Raw genomic sequence first — 18,172 nt, forward strand, 5'->3', positions numbered from 1 at the left:
CATCTCTTATCACAGAAGAGACAGTACGAGAACAATTCAGCTTTGCTTCAAGCAAATGAGTTTGCGTTAAGATGTTCATTAGGCATCTCTGTTGACTCATTGGAAATTAATCAGCTTCAAGAATCTGTGCTTTTAAAGCTAGACACTTCAATTAGTGTGAACCGATATATTGCTCTAGCGCAGCTAAATAAGTTTTAGCTGTTTGTTAAAGTAGATTATCGCTTATATAAATTTAAAAAAAATTTAATAATTGATGAGGGTTTCCCCATATTGGTTGTTTGAACCATTCATACTCTATATTGGTTTCTTGCTCAATGCTTCATATTAGTTTGTTCGAAGGTTGGCCTTCAAAGGACAAAGTGAAAGTGACAAATTGCAAATATATATATAAATTAAAAATATATTTATAACTAAATAACAGAGGACATGAATGATCCTCTTTAGACCAAACAAAAAAAGGGTGAATCCTGAGGATGATTAAAATTTGTTAACATTTTTTCATCTAATCCTTGACTAATGGGGCAGGATTGCTAGGGGAATAGGGGATTGCAGCTAAACCCAATGTGTGGAAGACTTGAATTACTTCTACTTAGTGATAAACATAATCTACATAATCTGCATAATGATGAGTCGTATTTTGACGTGTCATCGATTGAAGTACTAGTAATTGATAAGATGTGGGAGTGGACGGTTGGGAGCATGAAATAAACATTTTTATTTACTTATTAGTTTTCTCCAATATCTTAATTGACTCCCATCACCTTGATTCACTTTGATATATTTATAATATTTAACAAACCAAATTTACATGATGCAATGTTCACAACAAAAACATTTTTATATATATACTATTCATGCATTTGAAAATTATCACAAAATTCTAGTGAGAAAAGAAGAGACAAGAAATTTATTCAAAACTTTAGCCAGGTTTCAAAATTAACACAAAATCCTCATGAATTTTTTTGGAATTTTGAGCACTTGTTCCCAAACAAATTTTCTGAAACCATAAGGATTGCAGATCAATTTTGACGTCGTAAGTATTAATGTAGTTTTGTTAGAAGTTCAACATTGCCATCTACCTAACTGTGGCTAACTACTCATTTTGACAGTAAGCTATTTGTGGCCAACTAGTTCTCTTTGGTCTTGTTTGGTGGGCTGGACTGGATGTGACATTTTCAATTACAATGCACATGGATCCAATCTGTTGTTTGGTGAATTACATTTTGTTTGTTCTTTTTAGGTTATAATTCTGACTTGAGCTCATATAATTTTTTTTTAACTTATCAAAAAAATATTGCAAAAGATACATAAAAAATGGAAGGCCACATTTTGGTAATTTGCTTAGGGCCTCCAAAACCTTATACGACCGCCACTATATTGAGCTTTGGGCTGGTGCAATACAGAACCAAGGTTGGTCCAAAGGCTTAACTCGAGCTAGGTTTACTATATGATTAGCATGGTCCGCCCATAGTATTGGGTTGATCCAGCTGCCCGCCTACTCAAAACCTCCATGGCCATGGAGTCATTTTATAGTGAGGGTCTTATTTAAGGCCTTAGTCTCAATCGTTGGATCAAACTAACCAATTTATTTCAATGGTTAAGCAATAAGCCTCATCTAAGGGCTTTATAAGGCCCTCACTATAAAATTCTACTATGGTCATGTTGTTATCATGAGGTTCACATTGGATTACATTGGATTAATCACAGCTTCTTGATGGAATTAATTGATAATTTTTCTACATTTGATACAAGTGATATTGGGAGAGGGGAGAATCGAACTTATGATCTCCAGTGCAAGGGTTAATGTGTTTAACTACCACTAAAACTACAAGCTTCTTGGAATAGTTCATTTACATTTTAGACTAGAATGATTAGATATAGTCAAATTCAAGTTATTTTTAGACGACCAAACACGTGATTAGGTTTTGAGTTTGTTTCGTTTTGTGATATTTGTGAGTTTAAACCAATTTCGATGTCATTGTCCCAAAAACCCTAGGCCCTTTTCTCCCAAAAAACACTCTTAGAGCCTTTTCCACTTTGAGGGGGGAGGAAGCCATTGTTCTTGCCCCCTCTCCTCTCTTCTCTTCCTCCTTTCACCTCTTCCCTCATTTTCAGAGACAAAGGGTTTTCACTATTTGTCTTAGTTTTGTTATGATTTTCATCCAATCATTATAGACGGCTGCGGCTCAGCGTCGGATTTTTACCTGCATTTCGGCGTCAGATCTTTACCACCATCTTTTTTGCAATTTCTTTATGTTTGGAATAAGTTGCAGAGACTCTTTGGGTTCTCTGTGTAGTTTTCACCTCTCCTTTTGTGAGAGTTTTTATCTCTCAGAGCTTTTCATCTCTCCTTTGTGAGAGTTTTATTTGTATTGTTAGGGCTTGGTTTTTTTCAAGTTTTATCTCTTTTTTATTGTTCTCAGTTTGCAATCTTAGTTGGGATGCTTATGCCAGAGTTTCTTCAATCCTGCCTGATCGTTAGTGGAGACACACCAAATTGTCTTAATTTTGATATTAGACCGCTCCGTTATTGTATTGTCCCTTTTGTGGCTAGTGACTTTTTTGGCTGAATTATGAATGCAATTATAGAATTTCTCAAACCAAAAAAAAAAAAAAAAAACCACGTGACTAGGATTGTGAATCCTTTGCCAAACATGTAGCTTCAATATTCATAACATAACACAATCAAAGTTTAGTGACCATTAATAATCTAATAATCATACAGTAATAGCATTATAATCAGATAACTTCTAAAACTTTTTCTAAGAAATCCAAATGGTTGGTTGCTTCTGGAAGACCTAGTTCTAGTTGTGCTGGGTAGCCATTAGGTCATGCAAAGAAACCAAAGCCATAGCAATCAAAATCCTCATCTGCCTATTTTTATTAGTAAGAGGGTTCTGAGTGTTAGGCGGTGTGCTGATTGAGTCTTCGCAGCTGGCCTCAGCCCTCGGTGTCACAGTCTCATACCTCTGCACACTGTCGTAATCCTTCTGGAAAAACGACAGCGCAGCCGAGTCAAACGACTCCATCAGCACACGGTAACCATTCTCACATTCTGTGAGGGCATTTTTTAGTGCAGGGTCATTTGTGTTGCCAAGCACCTGCCTGATAAAGTCGTGTGTCTTGGTGGCATTGTCTGTGGCGCGCTCTATGGTTATTTGGGTGAGGGCAACAATATCAGCGTTTGGAGACTTCAAATTCTCCTTGAAAGTTTGGCTGCAAAACCCAAACTCCTCCATCTGCCTGCAAATATGATCGATCAGTTGTTGGGTGTCTTGAGCCAAAGATGGGGTGATATTGATCACGAGGAAGAAGAGAACCAATAGCATTGGAACACGTGGGGATGAATGAGACTTATAACAGTCAGGAGAAGCCATTGTTTTGATCTTTGTTCAAGGCTTAGGGTTTGGTGATTGGAAAATGATGTGTAGAATTGAAGGAGACAGTGTATTTATAGGAAAAGCGTTGTCTTGTAAAGTCAACTTAAGCTTCAAACCCTTTTGATTTTTCTTCTTATTGTATCTCATGCAATCAGAATCCTACATTCCTATTAAATTCGCTTATTACTTAATTTTGCATCCCAATTAGTATTTTATATAACAAATCTGAGAGAGTTATTCTTTGATTTTAGCATTAAATCCCAAATTATAAAAGATAATCTTGTGATGCATTGCTGGGATTGAAAGCTTTCAATTTAGGCAAGTATATAATTATTTTCCTTGTACGTATACATGAACAAAGTCAAAACTAGATGTGTATAAGGGCAATGAAGAGCAAAGTAGATATGATGTTTTTTTTTTTTTTTTTTTTTGGACAATGGTATTTTGAATTACTATAGTCTATAATCTATGTGAATGGGGATTCAAATTCTGAGTGTAAGAAACCGGCAATTTGGACTATTGATTTAATATTGCGTTTCTTATTAGTATTGTTACGGACACCAACTTCTTATTCTCAATTCCTGTGATATATGACATTGCAATACTGTAATATCTTTTTGATGTGATATAACACTTTTCGTAATTAAATTTTCTTGATTCTAATTGAAATAATGTAATGGTAAAATATCGCGCATGCTATTTAGCCTATTAATACATTTCCTTATTGGTTTATTTGATTGGGGAAGAGGTTAGGGAAGATTTAATACTTTGGAGTAAAAGTATTATCTTAGTTTTAACAAAATATCAAATCACAAAATTCACGAGAATCAGTAATTAGTGTAATAATTTGAGTGAAGGCTAACACAAAGATGTCGTACGAATCTCCATTGTTGTATACGACATATCATTTGGGGCTAAGCTTAGGAATAGCAGACAAAAAAACCATAGTGGACTTGGTTTAAACATCAGTCCAATGAACAAAATATACGAAGTTTAAGCCCAACCCAAACAACCAATCTTACAAACTGTCCAAGATTTGCTCCAAAACCCAAAACCCCAAAACATGTATGACAAATTTACAAACTGTCCCATGTACCACCTCAGCTGACCTGCCTAAACTCTCACTGATTTCTATAGAGCTAGCAGGGAAACAAGCTGACCAAAACCTTGAGACTTTCAGAGAGCTAAGCCACAATGCCACTGCAGCTAAGATGAAAGAGAGATTTTACAAGGAGGTAAGGCCCCAAATCCAAGCAGCACATCTCTTGTCACAAAAGAGACAGTACGAGAACAATTCAGCTTTGCTTCAAGCAAATGAGTTTTCTTTAAGATGTTCATTAGGCATCGTTGTTGACTCACTGAAAATTAATCAGCTTCAAGAATCTGTGCTTTCAAAGCTGGACACTTCAATCAGTGTGAACCGATATATTGCTCTAGCGCAACTAAATAAGTTTTAGTTGTTCGTTAAAGCAGAACATCGCTCATATAAATTTTAAATTTTTTTTAATAACTGATGAGGGTTTCCCCATGTTGGTTGTTTGAACCATTCATACTCTATATTGGTTTCTTGCTCAATGCTTCATATTAGTTTGTTCGAAGGTTGGCCTTCAAAGGACAAAGTGAAAGTGACAAATTGCAAATATATATAAATTAAAAATATATTTAGAACCAAATAACAGAGGACATGAATGATCCTCTTTAGACCAAACAAAAAAAGGGGTCCTCACACATAAAAAAAATGACTCCCAAGTTAAATAATCCTAGGGAGACAAGAAAAAAAAAATCCAATACATTCTATATAGACTTCATTCTCTTTGAGAAACAGCAGGGCCCAACTAAGCAGCAGATGGGGCGGTTCTGAAATTGACAACGCCAGCCTCCGACAGAGCCGCCTTGAATGCCTGCAGGTCCACCTGGTCTGCGCCATTTCCAGCCTCGGCTGCAGCCACAATGTTCTTGAAGTCCAATGACTCGTCGTCATAAATGTCCCACCATTTCTTTACCAGCATCTTAATGTCCTCCCTCTCCATGTTCTCCTCCTTCCCAGTATACCTCCATGGCTTAGACCCCTAAACAAAAAAACAAAATTTAATTAGCAACTGAGATCTTAATTAGTTGTATGATCAAGCTGTGATTAAAGATGTGATTAGTACTCACATCAGCACAATAGTGAACAACTTTAACTTGGTCAAGCTGGATGTTTTCAGGGTGACGCCAGAGCATGGCCAACACAAGGTTGTAGTTTGAAGGGATGGGCTTGTACTTGTCTTTGAAAAACACGTTCAGAAAGTCCTGCCAAAATTGCACCAAATTTCATTTCAGATTATATAAATAAAACCCAATTGAGAGGTCTTTTTTTGTGGCGGTCCAATATTTACCTGCTCAGCAAAAGAGGTGGTGGGAGAAACTTGGAGGGTTCTGAGGAGGTCATGGTAAACGGGCAAGCTTGGCTCATACACAAACATGCCAGCGTTGAAGTAGAGAGGAGGCCTTGGGCCCAACTCAGGGACCCACTGGACCTTGTCAGGGCACTGCTGGCAGTACCCAATCTTGTACTGTGGGCTGGAACTCCAAGTTTTCTCACAGAAGCAGTCCATCACAGCATAGAAGTAGCCATCTGGGTAGTCAAACAGGTGGTCAATGTTCTGAAAAACTTGGATGTCACCGTCCAAGTAGATCATCTTGCTGTACTCCACAAACTGCAAAAATTCATTAAAAAAATTTAGAACAAATAAAACATAATAATCCAATTACTATAGTATTATTTTAAAAAAATAAAAATTACTTAAAAACCTAACCAACAGGACACGCGTTGAAACTCAATAACCTAAAACAAAGAGACACGTGTAGAAAGCATGCAAACGCAGAAATGGAAATTACGTTACCTCCCAAATGCGCAGCTTGGAGTAGTTGATGACGTAGTAGGCCATGGCGAACTGAGTCTGGTTGGGCGGAGGGTACACAGGCTCGATCTCCTTCACTATGCAGCCTTGGGAGACCAGGATCTGACGGTGCTCCTTGGGGACATCTGGCAAGATGGCCACAACCAGAGGGTACTTGCTCTTCACTTTTCTTAGCCCCTTGGCCAAGCCAACCACACCCTTCACATAGTCACCGGTGCCGGCCAGGAAGGTGACGTAAGCCCTGCAGGGCCCACTGGCTGCCTTGGTGGCGGGGACCATGGTGGTGGCGGTGGTGATATCTGGAGCCATGGTGGTTGAGCTGAAGTGGGTTTTGCTAGGTAGGAAGAGAGGAAGGTTAAGGGTTTGAGGAAGTGGTTAAGGGTTTGAGGAAGTGCTTAGTTGAAAAGCGCTTGTGTTTGCTTAAGAATGTTTTGAGCTTGATGTTTTGGATGATGAAGTTGAAGTGGGGGTGGGGGGGTTTATATAGGATTTGGGGGCAGTAATTTTTTATTTTTTTAATTGATTTTGGGATGGGGAAATTACGGGGTGGGTAGGATTAATTAATGGTTAAAAATGCAAGCTTATGGTAAGTAGTTAATAATACTGGTGGTCTGGGAGGAAAGTTTTGGAGGAAGATTGGTCTTGGAGTGTCGCTTTTTCCATTGGGGGCCCATTAGTCATTAACATAATATATTCAAAGATGAAAGAATCTTCGTCCTAAAATCTTCAAGGCGTTATCTAATTAAAAATCAACATCAAATTCAATGTGGTGGATTTATGCCGACAGTTACAAGACCAGAGGAGATTATGGCATTGGACGATGCATGACATGGGCTACAAATTAATTAAATAACGAACTGTTGATCCTCCAAGTCTACGTCCACCATTGTTATTTTCATAGACGATTTTAACCTTGTATTTTTTTCATTATCACACGTGCAATTCATACGAAATTGTCGAGGCTGCTTTCATGTAGTGGGGAAATTTATTATTAACCCAATATCTTCTTTTAAAGTATGGGGAAATTTATTTTAAAGTAAATTATATATTAAAAATTTCCACTTTTTACTGAAATTAATGATTTTTTTATTTCCCCGTAAAAATATCTTTATTTGTTTTTGTTTGAACATGAAAATATCTTTCTATTAAGAATAAAAAGCGCCAAAACCAATGATTTTTATTTTATAAAAAAAACTGCAGGGGTAAAATGATAATAGAAAATTAAGAAATACATATGTTTATATTTGCTCCACCACCACCGACCAGAGAGGTTGCTGTGCCAACCAAACGAAAAAGACCAAACCTCTAAATCTCCTCACACGAAACTCACCGGCTCTTTGCCACGTCGAAAAAAGCACTGAAACGTGGCACGCTCTCTGTTGACTCAAATTACTAACGCGGGGCCGGCCAATCACATCTTACCACGTAAAAACCAACTTTCACCCAAACAGCCGGTCACTTTTGGGATATTCTAGTGCAGTGGGGTCCATTGGATTTTTTACGTGTCCCGCGATTGCATGAGGAGTGACATGTGGCAGCATCCAACTTACAAGAACAGAGCTGCGCCACGTGGCATAAAGTAGACCGTAGACCCTCCTAGAAGCAACCAGGCACCCCTCTTTTTTATTTATTTATTATTATTTCTCTTTTTTTTCTAGTTTTGTTAGTTGGTCCAAAGTAAGACGCGTTTGAGTTTAATTAGCACAAGAAATTAAATAGGTGGGGCCAATTTGAATTAAACTAGGATAAGGGGGCCCCATTACTTCATAGGATAATGCTAACCGACCAGATCTTTTGGATAATATTTTGGGTTTTTATAGTAAAAGATAATGTATTTATGGAGTGTGAACTATTGGACTATTGACTGACCTACTTGGCACGAAAATAGCAGAAAGTGAGAAAAGTGACTGAAAATGGCTAATTTTTCTAAAAAAGAATATTCGGTCACATATTCTTGGATGACCGATTCCTTAAATTTTGGATCTCTGATTTAACGGTCAAGATTTTAAGGATTATTTATCATTTCCTGATTTTGAGCCACTGATTTGTATCTACTCTCCTTTTGGCAATTTTTTTATATTTAGTATAGGAACTTTCCTTCTTACGCTGTGAATGATAAGTTCAATTGATTTGATATGTGATTTTCTCATTCCTAGAATAGTTTTCCAATTAAACTAAGCAAAAAATTATAACTTTTAAAGAAGGGTATACTCAGATGCAAATGTAATAAACTTGTAGTTGAAGTTGTTAATAGAAACACTCGAGATGATGTGTTCGAATTTAATTTATTCTCCGTACCAACTGATAGTGTTTGTTTTTTCACTTTGTCATGCCAAAATCGGCCCAAAGCTGCTTCTGAGAGGCACCGATATTCAAATTGTATCCCCAGAAAGAAAGAGCAATGTGGTTGAATCTGAGTGATTGCTTGGAATTGTTTTGTTTATCTTTGATTGTTGATAGTTACATTTATGAGATATATTTCATTGCCTTACGCCAGCCCAATCCATTGGAACAATTCAAAGGGCTAGTCACACAGTTTATTTTTTAATAATATGTTGGACTTTTGCACTAACATTTCTAGATAGTCTCTGGACTTGACACTGAAAGTTTCAAGATAATGTTTGGACATTGGACTAAATCCCAACCTCTGAAGGAAGATGGTTGCTAATTGGCTCAAGGGGATTTGCATTGAAGAAAAATAATTTGGAAAATTATAGCACCATAGATTTGAGAAGTAACAAGTCTCTTGATCCTGATTGATGAAAATGGAGGGAGCAAAAGAGATGATAGCAATTAGCTTTGGAGAACCAGACTCTTCCCAAGAATGATGTCATCTGTTGAGAAATCAGCTTCTTTCCTGAAAGTTCCTCTACCAAAGTCTAGGTTGTAGGAGTCTGCAAGACCTTCCACCAGGTCAAACTCAGGTTTCCAGCCAAGCACGCTCTTTGCTTTGTCAATCGATGCAAAGAAATGCTGCAACAAATCAACAACATAATCAGTTCCACCTTGTTCAAGCTGTAAACTATTTGGTTGTTTCAAGCCATGCATGCTCTGCAACCATATTCACCTGGTCACGGAATGGAAATGCCTTCTTCTTGCCGAAATCAAACTCTTTGGGGTTGTAGTGAACGATCTCAGGTTCAGGAAAACCACCAGCCTAACAAAAGAAAAAACATACGACAGACTTTAGTTTGAGAACATCACAAATCTTTTGTCAATCTACAAACTTATCGACAGTCATTACCTTTGCACATGCTTTTGCTAATCCATCAAAGGTGACGTATTTTTCTCCAGAGATGTTGAATACTTCCTTGCTTGCCTTTTCATTCCCAAGAACCTTAATGAAGGCTGTCGCTAAATCCTGCAAACGAAATCACATTAAAAACTTGCCCTCATGCTGCAATTACAATATGTATATATATATATATATATATATATATATATATATAAAAGTACATTAAGACTGGCACGGCACTAACCTTAACATGACCAAGTTGTGTTATTTGTATCCCTGAGTTTGGAACTGGGATTGGGCGGCCAGCTTTCAACCGGTGGAAGAACCACTCTTCAACAGGGTTGTAGTTCAACGGTCCATAGATGTAGACTGGCCTTATAGAAGTCCAATTGACACCCTTTGATTCGAGCAAGCTCTCTGTCTCAAGCTTTCCCTTGTGCCTGCTCTTTGGATCAACTGCATCGGTCTATCACCAGGCCCCATCAAGTTAAGATTTTGGAAAGACAATAAAATGAAATAGGAAGGGATAAAAAAGTGCATAGAGGAAAAATAAGTTAGGAAGAGCATCATCAATACTCTAGAGCAACTAATTAAGCTTCAATTTTCACACTGCCATGATAAGATTGATTTGAAATTTGAATCACACTACAAGAGTAATATTAAAAACTACAAATGTCGGCTAAGAAGAGACTGAGCTCAACAATGAGAAAAGCATGTTTGCATCTTCTGACATGCCAAATTCAGGTAGGCAAAGTCTGGATTGGCCTTAATTATTTCCAGACTTGATTTTCATCTGCTCAAATCGAGTTAAAAGTTTTAGAACCTTTTCATTTATAATTTTGTCTAATTGGGAAGGCTATTCTTCAATCTCTGCCTTTGACAAAGATCAAATTACATTTCACAGTTGTATTCAGAAAACAAAGCCTTGTTTACATGCTCTTTAAACAACGATCCAACTTCCCAAAACATGAATAAGTAAGCCATTTATAACATCAAACATACCTCAAAGTGAGGTAATTGATCAGATTTGAGATAGACACCAGCTGAAGAGCAGTATATATACCTGAGAATCAGTGGAATTCTTAGATCTTCCAAAATTTGGCATTATATAGAAGAGAAAATAACTGCAACTCTATATCTTTTCCGCTTCAAAACATTAGTTCTACCCTGCTAGTGTTTGGTTAAGTTTTAGAATAATGTAGCCAAACAAACTATAATCATTAATCTGCACTATAAAAGTTGATTGTTCCAGGTCATGATTGATTCTTTAGTTCCATTTTGACTCACAATCACATCTCTCACTACATCATTACCATTGATCTTCTGTACGCCTTACAGAGATAATAAAATGGTAAACCTCGGTTGATTTTATGACAGAGAGATTGTAGAATTTCAAAATCTTCCATACTCTATAATATTTTGATAAAATCTCTTATGATAGTCTGGTTCTAACCAGAAGCCAATATTACACACAAAGCATAACATGTTTGCTAATTAGAGTTGACTTCTACTTCAACGAGTCCCAATCTAAAACCGTATCCAGGACAAGATGGCTATACTGGCGAACCATCAAGAAATAAAGGTGAAATAATCAAGTTGCTTTACTAATTAGGATATGAAAATCCATCAGTAGGCTGTTCTTACTGTTCTAACTTCGGTAGTCCCTCCAGTATTGGCACAACTTCCTCTGCCTCTCGTCCTGAAAATTTCCAACAGAAGTACAGATTATTGCGCAGAAGCGTAAGTATAGTAAACAAGAACTTTATTCTAGTGCAAAACTTTAAAGTACAGAGGCTAAAGGTAAAGACTATGCGCACCATTTATATCATAAACAACATCAAAGCCTTCAGCTGAAAGACTGGATTTCACAAACTCATAGTCTTTTCTGTCTCCTTTCAAGTGCAAAATCTAGCCGAACATGATTATTAGAAAATGGAAATCTGGGAAAGAATTCCAAGTTAAAGTAAAGGACTTTAAATCCTCAGTGACACTAGTACAATACCTTTGAGGCAAAATCTGTGTAGTCCTTATCGGATTCACCTGGCAACTGTTGAGTGATTGGTGCTTTTCCTCTGGTAAACAGAGTCACCTGCCAAGATAAAAACTTGATGATATAACTTATCAACGTATTGAAAACATTGTTCAAGGAAAAACCAGTTTACAAGTACATTGGTACAAAAAACTTGAAAAAATAAAATAAAAGCAAAATCATAATGGGAAAATGATAGAAAGTAAAAAGTTCGAAACTTGAAAGAGAATGAGAATACCTGATGACCCTCTTTGACAAGGAGTCTTGACAAGAACAGACCAATGAATCGGGTGCCCCCCATTATAAGAATCTTCTTTGCACTTGATGCTGTAACTTGTAATGCTACTTTTGGCTGTGACACCCTTCTTTTACACTGCAACAATTAATAGATGGCCGCTAACTAAGAAATGCATGTAAAGTTATACACTTTCCTACAAATGAGTTAAATTGACCGAACAAGCTAGCTTATACTCATTTCAAACAAGAGAGAGAGAGGACCTGGAGTTGGGAGTGAAGTAGTCTGGTGCCGTTGAAGTCAGAGAGAGAGGAAGGAGGAAGGAGAGAGAAGGAAGGGTGTCTCCGCTGCGGTTGCACAGCCACCAACCGTGCCATGCCTCTCTTCTATTACTAGAATTCTGTATCCACCACGAGACCAACCTTCTTCTTCTTTTTTCTTTCTCTATCTCTTTTGGGTTCACTGAAATTCTTGAAATATTCATGTCGTCGTCGTCGTCTTCTTCTCTTGGCGTTCTCTCCTTCGAACATTCAGTGAGGATAAGACGGTATGACCCACCACCACTCTTTTTTGATTTGTTTATATCCACACTCCATCGACTCCTCAGCCATTCAAAAAAATAAAAATACAATGTCAAAACGACGCCGTACCGACCAACACTTTCGCGCCTTAAAGCGGCAATGCCCATTGCTCCGAAAAGGCAATGAGTTGGGTTGGGCTTTTCATTTGGGTTAGGTTTCGGGTTAAATTTTGGGCCTTTCTTTCGTTCTACAATATTGGTTGATGGTAAAAAAACCCAGTAGCCCAGCAATCACTGAATCAGAATCCAACAAGCTGGATGCGAAGAAGAAGAGTTCTGCTGTTGAAGAGGATAAAGCAGGTGTTTTCTTCTTCTGTTTCGTTGGCTTCAGAGAGAGAGAGATGCTAATGAGCTAATCTGTGATTATATTAATCTCCGCAAGCTTCACTCTCGTTAAATTTACCGCCTTGACGAAAATAGAGAGATGTTGCAGTGCATTTTTCTGCTATCAGATTCTGGGTTAGTCGCCAAATCTGTGAATTCTATTATATCATAGCTAATTACTATTTTTTTGTTCTTTTGTTTAATCACGTTCAACCCAGTTGAATTTGTATTGCTTTTATTTAGTCATTGAATTTTCTCTTTTAGAGATTCCCCATTTGATCTCCAAATTTAATTGACGAATTTTAGTAGAACAAAAAAGATTTCACTTTATGCTAATTTTTGGGATTTCACAGTGAGGTAATGCTGGAGAAACAGCTTACAGGGCAGCGTGTGGACCGTTCCATATGTGCATGGTTTTGGGAACATACCATTTCTCAAGGTGATTTCCCCAAGGTACCTATGGCAATCTGGCCTTTATTTTTTGGTTACCAAATTATATATTTTCTAGCTTCATTTCTAAGTTTTTGGGTTGCCACATTATCAGTTTCCATTTTTTATGCTTCTCAATATAATACTTGTGGTTTTGTTATTAGCTGCAACCAGTGATTGCTTCACCAACCCATTATCTTTTCCAAATTCTTCGCGAGGGGATAACGTTTTTAGCATGTACGCAAGTTGAAATGCCGCCTTTGATGGCCATTGAGGTGATATCAATGCTGAATGTAGTTTGCATTTATGATGTCATTATGTATGCATTAAACAAGATTGACCTTTAACCATTTGACTTATAGTTCCTTTGCAGGGTAGCTGATGTCCTTTCAGATTATCTTGGTGGCTTGAATGAAGACTTGATAAAAGATAACTTTGTCATCGTATATGAGGCAAGTGTCTTAAGTATACTTATTCTGCTTATTTTGATTTCATAAGTGAATGCATTACTGTCATCTAGTGTCTTAATTTCTCCTAGAATGCGTGTCTGTTGTGTGGACAGATTTTACCCTCTAAGTCTGTGATTGTTGCGTCAACAGCTTACAATGTAGAATTTTAGCAACGTGGCCTAGTTCAACATCTTACCCTCCATGGCTGTGATTGTTTACTGACTAGGACCTGGCTGCTAATTAGATAGAATCTAGTGTTTTCCATATTGAGTTTTGCTTATTAAATTGACCAAAATCTTTACTGCAATGTGCAGCTTCTGGATGAGATGATTGACAATGGCTTCCCTCTCACTACAGAACCTAATATTCTGAGAGAGATGATTGCTCCACCAAATATAGTTAACAAGATGTTGAGTGTTGTGACAGGCAACAGTTCCAACATGAGTGACACACTTCCAGGTGCAACATCATCTTGCATTCCATGGAGAACAGCAGACCCGAAATATGCTAACAATGAAGTTTATGTTGATCTTGTTGAAGAAATGGATGCAATTGTAAACAGGTCAATCTTTTTTTCTTTTTTAATGCTTTGATAAGATATCTCCATCCTTTTCTTTTTGGTATGGATTAAAGATTCCATGTATTAATGACTATGCTTCCTGTTCGTAATTGGTGACTGTTTACAATCTAGAAACAGACAGATAAGGAGCTTGGGATATTCTATTCATTTTTCAAACTATATGAATCACATGGCCTCTTCAAGTGAATGAAAAATTTTGTTCACCCTTTTGCGTCCGCAATCTTTTTGAATAAGTTGGATGAGAATAGTAGTGCCTTATCTGAAGTTTGAAGAGGAGAATAATCTACTTGAAGATAATGGTTGCAATTTAATTTATAATTTTATCATTTTTGGATGGTGATGATTATTGTATGAAGATTTGCAGACTTGGTAGTTATAATTGAATGCTTTGTATGATTATAATTTATATCTCAAGGTTTTGTACTTAAAGTTGTGTGTGTGCTGCTCAGGGATGGGGTCCTGGTGAAATGTGAGATATATGGTGAAGTGCAAGTGAACTCCCATCTCTCAGGTGTTCCTGATTTGACTCTTTCATTTGCAAACCCTTCTATTCTTGATGATGTAAGATTCCATCCATGTGTTCGATTTCGCCCTTGGGAATCCCAACAAATTCTGTCATTTGTGCCTCCTGATGGACAGTTTAAACTGATGAGCTACAGGTGTGTGGTGTTAAAGGGACACTTAGGTTATTAAAATTTACTCTGTTTTTATTTAAGTTTTAGACAGTACTGTAGCTTGTTAAAGGGTAATATAGTTAATTATTATGGTGCTCAATATCTAAATGTGCAATATGGATAAGTTTGGGGGAAGATACTAAGACTACTTAATAAAGTGTGCAGATTTCAGTATCTCTGGCCTTGTTTTATTTTCTAAATAATTCTATACTTATTTATGCAGGGTTAGAAAGTTGAAGAGCTCTCCAATCTACGTAAAGCCCCAGCTAACCTCAGACGCCGGGACATGTCGTGTGAGTGTGTTGGTTGGAATACGAAATGATCCTGGAAAGACAATTGATTCAATAACTGTGCAATTTCAACTGCCTCCATGCATTTTATCAGCTGACCTGACTTCAAATTATGGAACAGTGAACATTCTTGCTAATAAGGTACTAACAACCCAGAATTGTGATTTAACTCATCCTTGGCATGACAACTGCCCTTGAATTTTGATTATCAGTTGTAATTCTTAGATGAAATTGTAGTGAATGTCTTCTGTTTTTCTTTTCTAAAGACAAATAATATTCTTCACTTCTGTTATGCTTTCTGATTGCAATATCTGCAGTTTCAGAAAAAGTTAAGTATGAGAATGCATAGTTCTCCTGGTTGGATTTTGGTTTTAATATAATGAAAGCTTCTTGTTTTTTGTAGACTTGCTCGTGGTCAATTGGGCGGATTCCTAAAGACAAAGCCCCTGCAATGTCTGGAACATTAGTACTTGAGACAGGATTAGAGCGCCTTCATGTGTTTCCCACATTTCAAGTGGGTTTTAGGATCATGGGTGTTGCTCTCTCTGGCTTGCAAATAGATAAACTGGATTTGAAAAATCTACCAAAACCGCCTTACAAGGGTTTTCGAGCTCTCACTCGAGCAGGGGAATTTGAAGTCAGGTCATAAATATGAGTTTCAATTTGCAAAGTTGCTCGGAATGAGGTTAATTGTCATCATGTACTGCAATGCGTCATTTGTAAATTTGTTTTTTGTAACATAGCATCTTGGTCTTGAGAGTTCCTTTAATTTAGGTGTAATTCATATCTGAAGATTTTGTCCCCTGTACTGCAAATTACATACTGACTGAACAAAAAAAAATTACAATGTTTGTTTGAGATGGTGTTAGAATTTTCAATATTTCACATTTGAATTGCCTCATGTTATTGGTTTTGATTATCATATTCATCCACAATGGTTTCGAAAAATTGGAATTGGGCACATCATTCAATTGGACAAATTTCTCAAATGCGGTCAACATAACATACTACCAAAGAAAAATCTTACAACAACTAAGAGCATGCATCAAATTAAACAATCGATGTTTTGCATAACCAGAACTGAAAATTGGCATCCGAAGAGAAAGGATGACAAGGAAAAGGAAACCTTGGATTACAAAATTTTGTACAACCTTATGGTATCTAAGCAGCAATCTTGTTCACTCTGAAGGACTCCATAACCCGTCGAAGATCACTTTCTTCTTCCACAAACACATTTTCTGGTGTTTGCAATCTCAACTCGTATAACTGATTGTTTTCAACTCCTAGGACAGAAAGGTACCGTCTGTCCCATTCCATGCGGACTAATCGGTCTTTCGGCATAACAGCCAGCTCGTTGTTGTTTGCATATGATTTTATGTTTACCTAGAAAACACATTTCAAAAAAACATGATAAATAAAGTACTCAAATAATGCAGGCAAAGAACTTAAAGCAAATAATCAAAGTGAGAAATGCTTCTTTCAGAATTGGTTGGCATACATAGATCATATAATTTCTACCAAACCAAAGGAAGCCTAGAGTTCTTCAACCCCACCATTGAGGCAGATTATGGCTGATCTAATAAGTGCTGTAAAATGCATAGAAGAGACATTTACAAACATCACAATCAATCACCACCTTACCTCGACTTGATAATAAAGTTTCCCATCATCAGCAATTCTTGAAGATGTGGAAAGAATTTTTGATTCGCGCCTCACGCCAAGTCTTGTAGACATGAACTCTGTCAGGTACTGCTTAAGTACTTTCTTTCCGGCTTCTTGAGGCGGACCAAGATCTTCCACGCTCTTGTAGTTGGAGGATGAAGGAGAGGAAAACTCCACAGAGATATTTTCATCAAGAACATAAGGGTCTCTAAAGAATATGTCTGCTCCAGCACCTCGGACTTGGATCCAGTTTGAAGGGTACTTGAATGAATACCCATCAAAACTATCTATGTATTCCCTTAACCCAATAACAGATTGTTGAGCAAATGCAACACTCTGAAAACTGACTCCAGAGAAGATGTAAGATGACAAGATTAAGGTCATTGCATTCCTCCTAGGAACTGCAAATTCTTTAGTCTGATTATATATTAGCAATATATATTAAGTAGAAAAAATTATGTGGAATTTTCATGTCAAATTCACAAATGTGTGCCATAGAGGACAACTTTCTAGCATACCTTTGAAGAAAAATAAGCACAATCCTTATTTGATTCACCTGACAATTGCTCTGTGATGGGTGTTCTTGGTCTGCTAAGCAAACTCAGCTGCCAAAGTAAGTTCAAAGTCAAGTGCCTGAGACATAAGAAATGGAAAACTAGAACGAAAGGCAGAAGACACATAAGCAAAAGGAAAAAGGAAAGACAAAATTGTTGAAAATGGTAAGTACCTGAAGACCGTCTTTGACGAAAAGTCTTGACAAGAACACGCCAATGGATTGGATGCCACCCACTGTAAGACTCTTCTTTGCATTTGATGCTGTAACATGTAATGCTTCTTTTGGCTGTGATACCTTTCTCCTATACTGGAAATGGTATATTGATGTTAAGAACTACATTACTTGTAGCCAAGCTCTGAGAAGGATGTCTTCAAAGCTAATAGGGCTTAAAAGAATTGCCAAGTTATAAAATTATCATCGAAGAAAACAAGCCATCCATTTATTAGGTAAATCAGTCCATTGAGATTCCCAACATTGTGGAACTTAGAACAGAAAGTAGAACAAAATTTGTCAAAGACTGACACAGAAAGCAGAACCTGGAGTTGAGTGTGGAGTCTGGTGCCATTGAAGTCAGAGAGAGAAGAAGGGAGAGGAGAGAGAGAAGGTTGTCTCTGCTGCTGATGCTGCACTACCACCAACCTTGCCATGTTTTCCTATCCTCCTCCTCCTTTCCTTTTCTTGGATTTTGTTGCTTATATCCACAGCCTTATCATTCATAATCATACCATATCATTAACTAACTACTTTACCTGACACTGCCCAAAAATGCTAAAAGAAAAGAAAAACACAGATGGAAAAGATGAATTTGAGGCCCAATACCAAGTCAGTCCAACAAAAATGGGCCAT

General features: G+C 37.3%; 3 protein-coding genes across 6 annotated transcripts; 1 reads left to right on the top strand and 2 right to left on the bottom strand.

Annotated features, from left to right (window-relative positions):
• Window positions 1-5,006: 5,006 nt before the first annotated feature.
• Window positions 5,007-6,738, bottom strand: LOC117632705 (galactinol synthase 2). Its single transcript, XM_034366256.1, has 4 exons — window positions 6,266-6,738; window positions 5,759-6,079; window positions 5,538-5,672; window positions 5,007-5,449 (listed from the first exon to the last, which is right to left on the bottom strand). The coding sequence occupies exons 1-4, from the start codon at window positions 6,590-6,592 to the stop codon at window positions 5,216-5,218; spliced, it is 1,017 nt and encodes a 338-aa protein (XP_034222147.1). The 5' UTR covers window positions 6,593-6,738; the 3' UTR covers window positions 5,007-5,215.
• A 2,028-nt stretch (window positions 6,739-8,766) lies between these two features.
• Window positions 8,767-18,078, bottom strand: LOC117630052 (chloroplast stem-loop binding protein of 41 kDa b, chloroplastic). Of its 3 annotated transcripts, none has more exons than XM_034362775.1 (10): window positions 17,863-18,009; window positions 11,786-11,920; window positions 11,521-11,607; window positions 11,336-11,426; window positions 11,163-11,217; window positions 10,521-10,581; window positions 9,763-9,984; window positions 9,528-9,644; window positions 9,351-9,440; window positions 8,767-9,256 (listed from the first exon to the last, which is right to left on the bottom strand). In XM_034362775.1, the coding sequence occupies exons 1-10, from the start codon at window positions 17,971-17,973 to the stop codon at window positions 9,077-9,079; spliced, it is 1,149 nt and encodes a 382-aa protein (XP_034218666.1). In that variant the 5' UTR covers window positions 17,974-18,009; the 3' UTR covers window positions 8,767-9,076. The 3 variants fall into 3 exon arrangements, with proteins under 3 accessions (XP_034218666.1, XP_034218664.1, XP_034218665.1); XM_034362773.1 differs by lacking the exon at window positions 17,863-18,009 and adding an exon at window positions 12,046-12,377 and having other exon boundaries at window positions 8,790-9,256; XM_034362774.1 differs by lacking the exons at window positions 8,767-9,256; window positions 9,351-9,440; window positions 9,528-9,644; ... (4 more) ...; window positions 11,521-11,607; window positions 11,786-11,920 and adding exons at window positions 16,057-16,491; window positions 16,750-17,187; window positions 17,289-17,375; window positions 17,498-17,632 and having other exon boundaries at window positions 17,863-18,078.
• LOC117630051 (AP-3 complex subunit mu) lies at window positions 12,607-15,963 on the top strand. 2 transcript variants are annotated; one of them, XM_034362771.1, is made up of 8 exons: window positions 12,607-12,821; window positions 13,040-13,139; window positions 13,280-13,390; window positions 13,478-13,567; window positions 13,879-14,126; window positions 14,594-14,803; window positions 15,042-15,249; window positions 15,512-15,963. In XM_034362771.1, the coding sequence occupies exons 1-8, from the start codon at window positions 12,787-12,789 to the stop codon at window positions 15,755-15,757; spliced, it is 1,248 nt and encodes a 415-aa protein (XP_034218662.1). In that variant the 5' UTR covers window positions 12,607-12,786; the 3' UTR covers window positions 15,758-15,963. The 2 variants fall into 2 exon arrangements, with proteins under 2 accessions (XP_034218662.1, XP_034218663.1); XM_034362772.1 differs by lacking the exon at window positions 12,607-12,821 and having other exon boundaries at window positions 13,039-13,125; window positions 15,512-15,900.
• Window positions 18,079-18,172: the final 94 nt, after the last annotated feature.

The sequence above is a fragment of the Prunus dulcis genome, chromosome 6 (genome assembly GCF_902201215.1).
Source record: "Prunus dulcis chromosome 6, ALMONDv2, whole genome shotgun sequence".
NCBI lineage: Eukaryota > Viridiplantae > Streptophyta > Magnoliopsida > Rosales > Rosaceae > Prunus > Prunus dulcis.